The following is a 15,715-nucleotide window of genomic DNA, read 5'->3' on the forward strand; positions in this document are numbered from 1 at the left end:
AGCAGAGGTAATATGGTTCGAAGCGGTTGAGAGTCTGTCTGGAAAGCGGTTGCGCAGAACTGGCCGGAAGCTTCCCCCTTCTGTGTGATTGGCTGCAGGGAGTGATTGCAGGCCATTATAGGCTGCCTTTGAGTGGCTGTGACAGGCGTCAATCAGAGAGCTGAGCTGTTTGATTGGCTGTGTGTTGGATAGTGAGGGTGTTTCTTGGAAGCATTTTCCTGCTTATTTACAGGCTGAGTTTTGTTGATGGATCATTGCTGAATATGAGAAGGTGAGGTGTAATTACCTGGGAGGGGCAGAGATATATTTATTGAAATGTCTTTTTATATCTTCTTTAAAGATTTTACCTGAAGGCCTCGGCCTTTCTTAAAAGCCTGGGCTTGGATTTGATAGTTTAGCTTAGTGCTGTGTCTTGAGAGCTGAGTTTGGGATGTGGAGTCTAAGTGAGTGCAGTGTGTCTAATTTCCCAGGATAAACAATCACCTGCACTGAAGAAATATTTTCCTTGCCTTCCAGCACTTTTTGCCCAGTCTGATTTCTTCAGATAAGGGGAGAAATTTCGGTAAATTTGAGTATAGAATGTGTAAGAGGGAACTTAAAAAGGATCTTAGAGCAAAAATGGAAAATCAAAAGATACTGGCAGATATAATAAAGGAAAATCCTCAATTGTTTGACAAGTATATTAAGGGTAAAAGTATACTTGAGTGGCACAATGGTGCAGTGGTTAGCACTGCTGCCCACAGCACTGAGGACCTGGGTTTGATCCTGGCCCCAGGTTACTGTCTGTGTGGAGTTTGCACATTATCCCTTTGTCTGTGTGAGGTTCACCCCCACAACCCAAAGATGTGCATGGTAGGTGGATTGGCCATGCTAAATTGCCACTTAATTGGGGGGAAAAAGTAATTGAGTACTTAATTTATAAAACAAGAGAAAAAAAAAGATAAAAGGATACTAAGGAAAGAGTAGGGCCCATTAAAGGCCACAGTTATAATTTGTGTGTGGAAGAACATAAGAACTAGGAGCAGGAGTAGGCCATCTGGCCCCTCGTGCCTGCTCCACCATTCAATGAGATCATGGCTGATCTTTTGTGGACTCAGCTCCACTTTCCGGCCCGAACACCATAACCCTTAATCCCTTTATTCTTCAAAAAACTATCTATCTTTATCTTAAAAACATTTAATGAAGGAACCTCTACTGCTTCATTGGGCAAGGAATTGCATAGATTCACAACCCTTTGGGTGAAGACGTTTCTCCTAAACGGAGTCCTAAATCTACTTCCCCTTATTTTGAGGCTATGCCCCCTAGTTCTGCTTTCACCTGCCAGTGGAAACAACCTGCCCGCATCTATCCTATCTATTCCCTTCATAATTTTATATGTTTCTATAAGATCCCCCCCTCATCCTTCTAAATTCCAATGAGTACAGTCCCAGTCTACTCAACCTCTCATCGTAATCCAGCCCCTTCAGCTCTGGGATTAACCGAATGAATCTCCTCTGCACACCCTCCAGTGCCAGTACGTCCTTTCTCAGGTAAGGAGACCAAAACCGAACACAATACTCCAGGTGTGGCCTCACGAACACCTAATACAATTGCAACATAACCTCCCTAGTCTTAAACTCCATCCCTCTAGCAATGAAGGACAAAATTCCATTTGCCTTCTTAATCACCTGTTGCACCTGTAAACCAACTTTTTGCGACTCATGCACGAGCACACCCAAGTCTCTCTGCACAGCAGCATGTTTTAATATTTTATCATTTAAAAAAATAACCCCTTTTGCTGTTATTCCTACCAAAATGGATAACCTCACATTTGTCAACATTGTATTCCATCTGCCAGACCCTAGGTCATTCACTTAGCCTATCCAAATCCCTCTGCAGACTTCCAGTATACTCTGCTTTACCACTCATCTTAGGGTCGTCTGCAAACTTGGACACATTGCCCTTGGCCCCAGCTCCAAATCATCTATGTAAATTGTGGACAATTGTGGGCCCAACACTGATCCCTGAGGGACACCACTAGCTACTGATTGCCAGCCAGAGAAACACCCATTAATCCCCACTCTTTGCTTCCTATTAATTAACCAATCCTCTATCCATGCTACTACTTTCCCCTTAATGCCATGCATCTTTATCTTATGCAGCAACCTTTTGTGTGGCACCTTATCAAAGGCTTTCTGGAAATCCAGATATACCACATCCATTGGCTCCCCGTTATCTACCGCACTGGTAATGTCCTCAAAAAATTCCACTAAATTAGTTAGGCACGACCTGCCCTTTAATAGCCCATGCTGAGTCTGCCCAATAGGACAATTTCCATCCAGACACCTCGCTATTTCTTCCTTGATGATAGATTCCAGCATCTTCCCTACTACCGAAGTTAAGCTCACTGGCCTATAATTACCCACTTTCTGCCTACCTCCTTTTTTAGACAGTGGTGTCACGTTTGCTAATTTCCAATTCGCCGGGACCACCCCAGAGTCTAGTGAATTTTGGCAAATTATCACTAGTGCATTTGCAATTTCCCTAGCCATCTCTTTTAGCACTCTGGGATGCATTCCATCAGGGCCAGGAGACTTGTCTACCTTTAGCCCCATTAGCTTGCCCATCACTACCTCCTTAGTGATAACAATCCTCTCAAGGTCCTCACCTGTCATAGCCTCATTTGCATCAGTCACTGGCATGTTATTTGTGTCTTCCACTGTGAAGACCGACCCAAAAAACCTGTTCAGTTCCTCAGCCATTTCCTCATCCCCCATTATTAAATCTCCCTTCTCATCCTCTCAATCACCAATATTTACCTTAGCCACTCTTTTTTGTTTATATATTTGTAGAAACTTTTACTATCAGTTTTTATATTCTGAGCAAGTTTACTCTCATAATCTATCTTACTCTTCTTTATAGCTTTTTTAGTAGCTCTCTGTTGCCCCCTAAAGATTTGCCCCTTTGTCTCCCACTAATTTTTGCTACTTTGTCTGCTTTTTCCTTCAATTTGATACTCTCCCTTATTTCCTTCAATATCCACGGTCGATTTTCCCTCCTTGTACCGTCCTTCCTTTTTGTGGGTATAAACCTTTGCTGAGCACTGTGAAAAATCGCTTGGAAGGTTCTCCACTGTTCCTCAACTGTTTCACCATAAAGTCTTTGCTCCCAGTGTACCTTAGCTAGTTCTTCTCCCATCCCATTGTAATCTCCTTTGTTTAAGCACAAAACACTAGTGTTTGATTTCCCCTTCTCACCCTCCATCTGTATTTTAAATTCCACCATATTGTGATCGCTCCTTCCGAGAGGATCCCTAACTATGAGATCCTGAATCAATCCTGTCTCATTACACAGGACCAGATCTAGGACTGCTTGTTCCCTCATAGGTTTCATTACATACTGTTCTAGGAAACTATCACGGATACATTCACTCCTCCTCAAGGCTGCCTTGACCGACCTGGTTAAACCAATCGACATGTAGATTAAAATCCCCCATGATAACTGCTGTACCATTTCTACATGCATCAGTTATTTCTTTGTTTATTGCCTGCCCCACCATAATGTTACTATTTGGTGGCTTATAGACGACCCTTATCAGTGACTTTTTCGCCTTACTATTCCTGATTTCCACCCAAATGGATTCAACCTTATCCTCCATAGCACCGATGTCATCCCTTACTATTGCCCAGATGTCATCCTTAATTAACAGAGCTACACCACCTCCCTTACCATCCACTTTGTCCTTCCGAATACTTTGATACTCTCGGATATTTAACTCCCAGTCGTGACCATCCTTTAACCATGTTTCAGTAATGGCCACTAAATTATAGTCATTCACGATGATTTGCGCCATCAACTCATTTACCTTATTCTGAATACTATGGGCATTCAGGTAAAGTACATTTATGTTGTTTTTTATACCTCTGTTCTGAATCTTAACACCTCGATCAGTAACCTCTCCTAAATTGTATTTCCTCTTAACCTTTCTCCTAATTTTCCTTGTCGTTGAACCCATATCTTCATGTAACAACCTGCCGCGTCGCTTACCATTAATGTTTTTACTTCCAGTTTTATTCCTTTTAGTATTCCTGGTCCTATTCACTGAGCTCCCCTCAGTCACTGTACCTTGTACTGTCGCCCTTTTTAATTTTTGACTATGGCTTCTCTGCCTTACACTTTCCCCCTTACTGCCTTTTGTTTCTGTCCCTGTTTTACTACCTTCCAACTTCCTGCATCGGTTCCCATCCCCCTGCCACATTAGTTTAAACTCTCCCCAACAGCTCTAGCAAACGCCCCCCCAGGACATCGGTCCGGTTTGTACTGGTCCCACCTCCCCCAGAACCGGTTCCAATGCCCCAGGAATTTGAATCCCTCCCTCTTGCACCATCTCTCGAGCCACGCATTCATCCTATCTATCCTGACATTCTTACCCTGACAGGCTCGTGGCACTGGTAGCAATCCTGAGATTACTACCTTTGAGGTCCTACTTTTTAGTTTAACTCCTAACTTCCTGAATTCAGCTTGTAGGACCTCGTCCTGTTTTTGACCTATATCGTTGGTCCCTATGTGCGCCACGGCAGCTGGCTGTTCACCACCCCCCCCCCCCCCCCCAGAATGTCCTTCAGGCACTCCGAGACATCCTTGACCCTTGCACCAGGGAGGCGGCGTACCATCCTGGATTCTCGATTGCGTCCGCAGAACCGCCTGTCTATTCCCCTTACGATTGAGTCCCCTATCACTATAGCCCTGCCATTCTTCTTCCTGCCCTGCTGCGCAGCAGAGCCAGCCACGGTGCCATGAAACTGGCTGCTGCTGCCTTCCCCTGGTGAGCCATCTCCCTCAACAGTATCCAAAGCAGTATATCTGTTTTGCAGGGAGATGACCGCAGGGGACACCTGCACTGCCTTCCTACTCTTGCTCTGTCTTTTGGTCACCCATTTTCTATCTCCCTCAGTACCTTTCACCTGCGGTGTGACCAACTCGCTAAACGTGCTATCCATGACGTCCTCAGCATCGCGGATGCTCCAAAGTGAGTCCATCCGCAGCTCCAAAGCCGTCACGCGGTTTAACAGGAGCTGCAACTGGACACACTTCTTGCACGTGAAGGAGCCAGGGACAGTGGACATGTCCCTGAGCTCCCACATCGCACATGAGGAGCATGACACGGGTCTGAGATCTCCTGCCATGTCTTAAACCTTTGGTTAACTTCAACAACTACAATTCCCCCACCCCCAAAAAAAAACAACGAATAAAAGATAAATAAATATACCAATGAAAAGAAAAAGAAAACATAAACTACTTACCAATCACTTACCAGGGATAAAAAGCACTTCCTCCCCACCAAGCTTTGAATTCCCACCTAGATTCAAATTCCCAAACTCACTCTTTGCTGTCTCACTCTGGCTGTGTCTTCTCTGGCTCACTGGGAGAACTCACTGGTGGAGCCGGAGGACATACTTGAATACATTGTGTCGGTGTTCACTTGTGAGAGGGAAAGTGGGAAAAGAAATCAGGGAGAAGGGCTGTGATAAAAATAAATTAATTAATATAGATAGAAGATTCTGAGTGGTCTGACAGGCTTAAAAGTACACAAATCTCCAGGGCCAGATGAAATGTATCCCAGACTGTTGAGTGAGACAGGGAACAACTGTGGAGTGTGTTTGTGGAGTGCGTTTTTGTGTATGTTGCTATTTTTTTACACGTTTGGAATAAAATACATTAAAAATAAGATTGAGGCAAGGGTGAAATAGCAGGGGCACTGGCAATCATTTTCATTTCCTCTCTGACCACAGGAGAGCTGTGGGAGGACTGGAGAATAGCCAATGCGGTACCATTATTCAGGAAGGGAGGAACGGAAAAACCAGGAAACTACAGGCCAGTCAGTCTATCCTCATTGGTGAGGAAACTATTGGAAGCAATTCTGAGAGACAGAATTAATTTGCATTTGGAGCGACGGGGGGCGCGATTCTCCGCTCCCGCGCCGGTTGGGAGAATCGCCTGGGTCGCCAGATTTTCCCGCGACGCCCTCCCGCGATTCTCCCAAGCGGCGAGAATGGCCCCGTCGAGTTCCGCGCGGCGCAGGCCGGAGAATCGCCCGAGACACCCAAAATGGCGATTCTTCAGCGCCCCTGCTATTCTCAGGCCCGGATGGGCCGAGCGGCCAGCCCAAAACGGTGGGTTCCTCCCGGCGCCGTCCCACCTGGTCGCTGCCGGCGGGAACAGCGCGGGAACGCTGGGGGGGGGGCGTTTCCTCCCGGCGCCGTCCCACCTGGTCGCTGCCGGCGGGAACAGCGCGGGAACGCTGGGGGGGGTGGTGGGGGGGGATCCTGCACCTGGGGGGGGCCTCAAATGGGGTCTGGCCCGCGATCGGTGCCCACCAATCGTCGGGCCGTCCTCTCTGAAGGAAGACCTCCTTTCTTCCGCAGTCCCGCATGATCCGTCTGACATCTTCTTGCGGGGCGGACTCGGAGAGGACGGCCGGCAACCACGCATGCGCGGGTGACGCAAGTTATGCAGCGCCGGCCGCATCATGTATGCGACGCCGCCTTGATGCGGCTCCAAGGCCTGGCACGTGCAAATGACACGGCGCCGCTTCTAGCCCATTATCGGGCCCTAAATCGGTCGGGATAGGGGCCGTTTTGCGCCGTCGTGAACCTCGACGGCGTTCACAACGGCGCGAACACTGCCTCCATTTCAGAGAATCCCGTTTAATCAAGAACAGTCAGCATGGTTTTGATAAGGGGAGATTACCAACTTGATTGAATTTTTCGAAGAGTTGACCAGGTGTGTAGATGAGGGCAATGCATTTTGACATCGTCTACTTGGACTTCAGCAAGGCTTTTGATAAAGTTCCACATGAAAGACTGATGGCGAAGGTGAGTGCCCATAGGATCTCAGGGAATTTGGCAAATCGGATCCAGAATTAGATGAGTGGCAGGAAGCAGAGGGTGATCGTTGAGGGATGTTTTTCTGACTGGAAACCTTTGTCCATTGGGGTACTGCAGGGATCAGTGTTAGGGCCCTTGCTGTTTGTGGTTTGTATAAAAGATTTAGATTGAAAGTGGGAGGGTTGATCAGTACATTTGCGTATGATTCAAAAATTGGTGGGGTGGTAAATCGTGAGGAGGATAGCCTTAGATTACAGGAGGATGTAGACAAACTGGTCAGATGTGCTGATCAGTGGCAAATGGAATTCAATCTGGATAAGTATGAGATGATGCACTTGGGTAGGACAAACAAGGCAAGGGAATACATGATGAACGGCAGGACCCTGGGAAGCACCGAGGAGCAGAGGGACCTTGGTGTGCATGTACACCAGACCTTTAAGGGGCAGAGATAGAGTAGACAGGAAGAAACCTTTCCCCTTGGTGGATGGATCAATGACCGGAGGCATAGATTTAAGGTAAGGGACAGGATGTTTAGAGGCAATGTGAGGAAAAACGTTTTCACCCAGAGGGTGGTGAGAGTTTGGAACTCACTTCCTGAATGGGTGGTGGAGGTAGAGACCCTCATTACATTTAAAAAGTATTTAGGTGTGCATTTGCAATGCCAAGGCTGTAGGCCAAATGCTGGACAATGGGATTAGAATAGTTAGATGGTTGTTTTTGACCAGCGCAGATTTGATGAACTGAAGGGCCTTTTCTGTGTTGTAAAACTCTATGAACTAAAACCTCCATTGAATTAACATTTCTTCTGAGTGTTTTTTATGCTGAACACCTACTCGAATTGTAAAACTGGTTTTCACCAACACGACCCGAGCTCATAGTGAATTGATAGCCCGTTTTACACTCTGCCTGACTGTCTTTTCCACTGTCCTTACCGTGTCTGGGAAGATGGGTGTCTGGGTGTGTGGAAAGAAAGTAGACCGGCTGTCTGTTCTTGGATACTATACAGTGTCCCTGCTAGAAAGCGAGGGTGTGTTACAGTCGGGTCAGGAAAAAAAATGCACTTGTATCTGATTCCCCACATAGCAGACTGGCACACACTGTGGAACAATCTCTAAGTGAGGAGTCTGCCCCTTCAGTGAAGGAGGAGAGGAAGTTGGAGGAAATCATCTTTCCATTTCCTGTTTTACAGAAGGATTGGTCTGTACTACACCAGAGAATACAGAGAGGCTAGACACCGCAGATAGATCCTGACCATCACCCAAAGAACATCTGCACAACTGTGGGAAGACATCAGTCCCTTCACAGCATTGCTCAACATAGTGAAGGTTGGGCAGTGAAATCATCATCTGGCCATTGGTCAGGTCAGGAGAGCATTGACTGGTCAGTGATATGAAGTCTTCTATCAGAACCAACCTTTCCGAAGGTTCGGCTGTGGGTAATCGGTCAGCCTGAGGCTGGGAAGAAGTATGAGTGGGCTCTAAGTGCGGTGAGAGCTTCCGTCATTCATCGAGCCTCATGAGCCACTGACTTATTCATAGAGTGAGAGGCTGTTCAATTGTCAGTTGTGTCTGCGTGTGGGGCCCCACAAGCACATAAGATCTCCTAACACAAAGTGCATCTGACACAACCACCATTAGCACAAGGGCAGTCACATGGAGCGGAAACGATTCAAGTGTGAGGTTTGCCATAAAGGTTTTGTAACGTCTACAACGCTCCTGAAACACCAGAGGATTCACACAGGAGAGAAACCCTTCACATGCGAGCAGTGTGACAAATCATTCTCAGATTCATCAAACCTCCGTCGACACCAACGCATTCATACAGGGGAAAAACCCTACAAGTGCGAGGTGTGTAACAAATCATTCGCGGATTCATCAACCCTCCGTCAACACAAAGGCGTTCACACAAGGGAGAAAACATTCACGTGCGAGGTCTGTAACAAATCATTCTCAGTGTCATCGACCCTCTGTAAACACCGACGCACTCACACAGGGGAGCAAGAGAAACACTTCAGGTGTGATTTTTGTAAGAAAGCTTTCAACCAAATCTCCCATCTTCTATCACACCAGAGGATTCACACAGGGATGAAAGCCTTCATGTGCAAGGTATATGACAACTTACTGTCTGACTCACTGGCTTCTGCATACACCCAACATATTCACATTTGTCAAATTCTCTGAGCCCTCTTCACACAGCAACGCATTCGCACAGGAGACAAACCCCATACATGTACGGTCTTATTAAATCCTTCCGACTGATCGACCCTCTGCACACACCAATGCATTCACACCGGTGAGGAATCATTCATATGCGAGGTGTGCAACAAATCATTCTCCCAGTCATCAGACCGCCACAGACACCAGCGCATTCACACTGCGGCTCACATGCATCCCTTACACTGAGAGCTGTCTGTGTTGTTTACCCTCCAGTGCTCACAGTAAAAGACTGATCCAGAAGGTGAGATCTCAAGAGTTTATAATAATAATCTGGGTGGTAGAGTACTGACGGAAAGCAGAGGGTCGGGATAAATGGGTCCAACTAGTGGGGTGCCGCAGGGGTCAATCCTCAGACATCAACTGTTTACAATCTATAAAAATGATCTGCAAGCAGGGACAGAGTGTAACATAGCAAGATTTGCTAATGATACTAAAATAGGTGGGAAAGCAGGCAGTGAAGAGAAGATAAAGAGTTTACGACAGATGTAGATAGGCTAGGACAGTGTTTTCCAAAGTGGGGGTCGCGACCTGCAGGTGGGTCGCGGGTGTTGAAAAATGGGTCGCTAAAAATGATCTCCAAAGATCATCTGATCTTTCTGTTTTCTCTCTGGGTAAAGGTTTGCTAACCTAATATGATCCTGTTCAAAAACAAAGCACATTCATAAGGTTAAATTTAATACCTAGCCAATACACAAACACAATGTTTCATTAACCCGAATATTTGGATTGGCTGCGTGATCAACACTGGTGTGGCATTACATATAAGTCTGGTTCTGTTTATAGCGTGCATTTTGTAGAAGGCAGTATGACAATGAAGACTTCTCAGACGATGACATAGCCAGTATACGAGGTCTTTTGATTTGGAGGAAAAGCTTAGTACTGCCTCCTACAAGTGACGTGCACTTTATGAAAGGAAAAGGTAACAATTGGGAGGGAGGTGTATATTTAAATGTACAGTGAATCCCGTTTAGATTGCTACTGTAGGAGCAGTATTGCAGCTTGCCTGGTCAGTGGACTCTGCCTGAGTCTCACATTTGCCGCCATGAAGGCAGGTTATGGCTTCTGAATTTGACGAGCATTACCATTATCTCACAATCCAACTCCTTATTTCTCCCCTTGTGCATTGAAATATTTTGTGGTTAAATCAACTTCAAAATGAGGTGACATCTGAAAAGCTGATGCTCTGTAAATGAGTGTATTGTCTGATGTCAGACATTTATTTTGAATTTATATGTTGACTAGAGGAATAAGATTCATCGTATTTCTTCATAGCTGAATTTACGTTGATACAGCGCTACCGGATCAGCGAATGTGTTCATGTAGATGGGATGGCACATAGCTTCTCAAATCCTCAGATTGATTAAGCAACCTTTTGGTACTTTGGAGCCCAGAGTTAAATCTCGGCTTCGAGTTGGAAATGTCCGATTGGACAAAACCACCAATTTCAGTGTCAGGGATGTTAAACTGTTGGCAAGTTAAATTTGCAAAACACGAGGTGGAATTATTTTGTTGCCATGCAACATCTTGGCCTTAAGAATGCAGAACTGAATCCAATTTACCATCATAAGTGAGAAAGATCAATTATATAAATTCTAAATGTGTAGAAGTGAGGACAGGCTCACCTGAGTAGTAAGTGAATGTGGTGTGGGTCGCAAGGAACAGCCATTTGATAAAAGTGAGTCGCCAGGAAAAAAGTTTGCAAAACACTGGGCTAGGAGAATGGGCCAAAATTTGGCAGATGGAGTTTAATGTGGATAAGTGTGAGGTTATTCAATTTGGATGAAAAAATAGAAAGACAAATTATTATCTAAATGGAAAGCAGATTCAATATGCGTCTGGACAGAGAGATCTGGGTGTCTTTGTTCAGAATCGCAAAACGTTGGTATGCAGGTACAGCATGTAATAAAAAGGCAAATGGAATGTTAGCGTTCATTGCAAGAGGACAGTAGTATAATAGTAGAGAAGTTGCAATTGTCTAGAGTGCTGGTGAGACCACACCTGGAGTATTGTTTTTTTAAAATTTTATTTTTTTAAATTTAGAGTACCGAATTCGTTTTTGCCCAATTAAGGGGCAATTTAGCATGGCCAATCCACCTACTATGCACATCTTTGGGTTGTGGTGGTGAAACCCACGCAGACACGGGGAGAATGTGCAAACTCCACAGGGACGGTGACCCAGGGCCGGGATCAAACCCGGGTCCTCAGCTCCGTAGGCAGCAGTGCTAACCACTGTGCCACCGTGCTGCCCACATCTGGACTGTTGTGTCCATTTTTGGTCTCCTTTATTTGAGGAAGGATGTGGTGACATTGGAGGCAATTCAGAAGAGGTTCACCACATTGATTCCGGGAATGAAAGGGTTGACGTATGAGGAGAGATTAAACCGTTTGGGTTTATACTCTTTGGAGTTTAGAAGGATGAGAGGGGATCTGATCGAGGTGTATAAAATAATAAAAGGGATTGATAAAGTAAACATAGACCAAATGTTCCCCCTTGTGTGGCAACATAGAATGAGAGGTCACAGATACAGGTTGAGAGGCGGTGGATTTGAAACTGATATTTTGGAAGGTCTAATACAGGTGGGAAATATACAGTAAATGGCAGAACCCTTAAGAGTATTGACAGGCAGAGGGATCTGGGTGTACAGGTCACTGAAAGGGCAACGCAAGTGGAGAAGGTAGACAAGAAGGCATACAGCATGCTTGCCTTCATCGGCCAGGGCATTGAGTATAAAAATTTGCAAGTCATGCTGCAGCTGCATAGAACCTTACTTAGGCCACACTTGGAATATAGTGATCAATTCTTTTTTTTAAATATATTTTATTAAAGTTTTCAAACAGAATTTTTCCACTTTACAAATCAACATAAAAATAGCATCATAACTGATAAATAACATTATTTAAATAAAATAGTGAACTAACAAAGTAACAAAAAATAGTGCTCCCCCCCCCCCCCCCCCCCCGGGCTGCTGCTGCTGCTGACCTATTTTCCCTTAACGTTCCGCGAGATAGTCAAGGAACGGTTGCCACCGCCCGGAGAACCCCTGAGCCGATCCTCTCAGCGCAAATTTCATTCGTTCTAGTTTTATGAACCCTGCCATATTGTTTATCCAGGCCTCCACGCCGGGGGGTTTCGCTTCCTTCCACATGAGTAAGATCCTTCGCATTGTGATCAATTCTGGTCGCCACACTACCAGAAGGATGTGAAGGCTTTGGAGAGAGTACAGAAGTGGTTTACCAGGATGTTGCCTGGTATGGAGGACATTAGCTATGAGGAGAGGTTGGATAAACCCGGTTTGTTCTCAGTGAAATGACGGAGGTTGAGGGGCGACCTGAGAGGTCTACAAAATTATGAGCGGCATGGACAGAGTGACAGTCAGAAGCCTTTTCCGAGGGTGACGAGTCAATTACTAGGGGACATAGGTTTAAGGTGCGAGGGGCAAAGTTTAGAGATGTGCGAGGGAAGTTTTTTTACACTAGGGTAGTGGGTGCCTGTAACGCGCTGCCAACGGAGGTGGTGGAAGCAGGTACGAGAGTGACGTTTAAGATGCATCTTGACAAATACATGAATTGGATGGGGATGGAGGAATATGGACCCCAGAAGTGTAGACAATTTTAGGTGAGATGAGCAGCATGGTTGGCGCAGGCTTGGAGGGCCAGAAGGCCTATTCAAGTGCTGTACTGTTCTTTGTTCTTTGTTTGAGATGAGGAGGAACTATTTCTCGCCAAGTGTGGTGCGGTGGAGTCTGAATCATTAAATGGTTTCATGAAGGAGATAGATATATTTCTGATTTAAAAAAGGGTTAAAGGGATATAGGGAACAGGTTGTGAGGTGGATTCCTGGAGACCAGGAAGAGAGCAGCCATGATTTGAATGAATGATGGAGCAGGCTCAAAGGGCTAAATTGCCTAATTCTGCTCCTAATTTCTATGTTCACACAGGGGAGCTGCCCTTCCAAGGCACTGTCTGTCTCAGCAGTGGCTGTCTCCAAGCTCTCCCACCATCAGTCCAATTGTTTCAAAAAGGTAAATTTAATTTTGCACCAGATAGCCAAACATCACCAAAACAAGACATCAAAATGTATAGAAGCTGCTGCTTATGCACAAGTTTCCCTTCAATGGAAAAGAGGAATGTTAAATATATATATGTTAATTTTTGAACTTTATGTCCTATTTTTCAGCTGAAAATACAGAAAGATCACAAGATTTGTTTTACAGATTTTATTAGGTTTTATAAAATGAAATTGGCTTGGAGATGGCTCTGACTTTGCCATAAGATTGAACTCTAATCAGAATTCCCCATGGGTGCAGGCTGAAAATGTGTCACAAGACAGCACAGCAAAGTCTGGACCATGATTTCTTTTTAATTTTCATTCTTCCTTTAGGTAAAGCTGGCCCATAATACCCAGGAGCGCTCATTGACCGGAGGGCAGGTTCCGTACATCAAGGAGCTGACGGAACAGGAGGAGTTCACGAGGAAGCTGTTTGGCCTCTCCAACCCCACAATAATTAATGGTGGATCAGATATGGGGATGAGTGAAGGTGATGTCAGCAGCTGAGTGATTAAACCATCAGGAGAAGAGTTAATTTATGTGACAAATGATAATAATTGTGATTTTCTTCCTCTGAAAGATATACAGCTGCCCATGGACACATCAGATGGTGATGGCGAAGAGTTGGTAGCAGCGTCTGAGATTCCTGAAAGGGCCAATGAGGAAGGGACGGAGGTGAATACCTCACAGCAATGTGGCATGGCAGCTGCAGTGGAGGAGGGAGAGGAGTGTCAGGAGGGTAAGATGTCTGATTTGGAGGGCAGTGTTGGTGGGTTAAAGTTAAATATTATGGCTTGTGTGAAGGAGGAGTCCTGTGATGATCCGGCTGCTGTGGTGGAGGGAGGGCGCTCAGAACTTTCCGTAGATGAGGAACCTGCGGCTTTGGGAGCAGAATCTCCGCCGTCTCCACAAGCACACGGACAACATCAGGCCCATGCTGCTGGTGAAGAAAATGAAGATGATTTGAAACACCTTGAGCGCTTGCATCAGGAACAGGTTCAAAGTACAGAGAGTTATCAGGCCAGTTCTAACTTGCTTCTCCAAACCTTGACTGAATTTAAGATGGATGTGAGCCAGAATCTGCAAAGAAACAATGAGATTCTTCAGCAGCAGAATGAGATTCTTTGTCAGCTTCTGCAAAGAAGCAATGAAACTTTGAATGAAATGAGGCAGATTCTGTCTCAGATTGTAGTGCCTACACCTTATGGCCAGCAGCAGCCCAGTGCAGAGACATCTACTGCTGGACATGCCTTTGGCACAGGAGAGGTCACATTACGGGGATGGGGGAGGCACAGAAGGAATTAGGGTCTCTCCCTACAACATTATCTCCTCAACCTCATTAAGCCCACTTTTTTATCATAGAGATTTTTTGGTTTTCTCGGTCTCGATTTTTGCCACGACAAGGAGCCTCTCCATTTTGAGGACTATAGTGGAAGAAGCCTGAATCTGGACGTCCTGCCTCACAGTCACAGCACCTCCATGTACCTGGGGTCAGGTTGGAATGCGCACTTTTCACAGAGGCACCTGTCCATAGAAATCAGCAGTTGCCTCTACTCATGTGGTTTTGGATGAGAGGTGACTGAAACCTCCGATATCTATCTTGTGTGTGTGTATACAGGATGGGGTGAGTTAAAGAGGGTGGTCAGGAATTAGATAACAGAGAGAAGGCAGCCAATCAGCAGCGTCTCATTTCTTGAGGTGTACTCTGACCTCATGGATCTGACTGAACCCGGACCAGGAACTGCAGAAGTTTTTGCTGATTCTGATGAGAATCTACCGCATGATTCATCTACAGAATTGAACCAACCATTGTTGTATCCGACCATCCCATGTGGAACACACTTAAAGTCCCCTTCATGGCTAAGAGCCAAGAGTGAACAGAGCAGGGAGAGGAAACGCCCAAGTGATCCAGATGTTCCATTGGAAATGTCATCATTTTCACAGTTGAAACACACAAAAAACCCGAGAACAAAATTGGACCTTGCTTCAGTAAATGTACAGTGCTGAGTATTGCATTTGCTACAAATTTAACTATAATTATTGTTATAAATAAAAAAATGTTTTAAATTTACAAACCTAATGACTATTTTTTAGACATCCATAAGAGCAAAGACTTAGGATATTTTCTAAGAATTATTTCTTAATTGTGTTGATACTCCGGGTCAAGTGGGGCTGGAATTGACCACGCACTAGTCCAGCGGGGCGTAACAACAGATTGAGAAAGAGTGCCTGGATATTTACTTTTCTCGTCAGCATTTCAACCAGAACCTGTTTTGGGAGAGAGAAAGTTATGGTAGAGTCTGACCATAAGCCACTTCAAAACATCTTTCTCAAACAGCTTCTATCTGCTCCAAAGTGTTAACAAAGGACGTTACTTCATTTACAGAGGTATCATTTGGAGTGAAGACATGAACACTTTAAAGATTATATGTGCAATGTGTGTGCAGGGACAGACACAATTCTACGCTGGAAAGAAAGATTTTTTTTGTTCAAGTGTGATCATTTATTGATTTATGTAGAATAAATTGTAAACAAAAAGGGGGAAGTTTGGCTAAATCCCATTGTACACTGTGGATCCCATATTA

At 45.2% G+C, this 15,715-nt stretch overlaps 1 protein-coding gene across 4 annotated transcripts; it reads left to right on the forward strand.

Annotated features, from left to right (window-relative positions):
- Positions 1 to 137: 137 nt before the first annotated feature.
- On the forward strand, positions 138 to 14,938 carry LOC140390181 (uncharacterized). Of its 4 annotated transcripts, none has more exons than XM_072475129.1 (5): positions 138 to 271; positions 8,056 to 8,713; positions 13,021 to 13,104; positions 13,464 to 13,620; positions 13,711 to 14,938. In XM_072475129.1, exons 2-5 carry the CDS (start codon positions 8,519 to 8,521, stop codon positions 14,433 to 14,435), a joined length of 1,161 nt encoding a protein of 386 aa, XP_072331230.1. In that variant the 5' UTR covers positions 138 to 271; positions 8,056 to 8,518; the 3' UTR covers positions 14,436 to 14,938. The 4 variants fall into 4 exon arrangements, with proteins under 4 accessions (XP_072331230.1, XP_072331228.1, XP_072331231.1 ...); XM_072475128.1 differs by lacking the exon at positions 13,021 to 13,104 and adding an exon at positions 5,772 to 5,875 and having other exon boundaries at positions 236 to 271; positions 8,056 to 8,797; XM_072475127.1 differs by lacking the exon at positions 13,021 to 13,104 and having other exon boundaries at positions 8,056 to 8,797.
- Positions 14,939 to 15,715: the final 777 nt, after the last annotated feature.

This window comes from Scyliorhinus torazame, chromosome 14 (assembly GCF_047496885.1).
Source record: "Scyliorhinus torazame isolate Kashiwa2021f chromosome 14, sScyTor2.1, whole genome shotgun sequence".
Classification (NCBI taxonomy): domain Eukaryota; kingdom Metazoa; phylum Chordata; class Chondrichthyes; order Carcharhiniformes; family Scyliorhinidae; genus Scyliorhinus; species Scyliorhinus torazame.

Bases quoted from the DNA above. Each gene is read 5' to 3' on its own strand.
- LOC140390181 (XM_072475127.1), top strand. From the start codon at position 8,519: ATGGAGCGGAAACGATTCAAGTGTGAGGTTTGCCATAAAGGTTTTGTA. The intron at 8,798-13,463 runs GTCTGTAACAAA...TTCTTCCTTTAG, and splicing joins AGAAAACATTCACGTGCGAG to GTAAAGCTGGCCCATAATAC. The intron at 13,621-13,710 runs GTGATGTCAGCA...TTCCTCTGAAAG, and splicing joins AGATATGGGGATGAGTGAAG to ATATACAGCTGCCCATGGAC.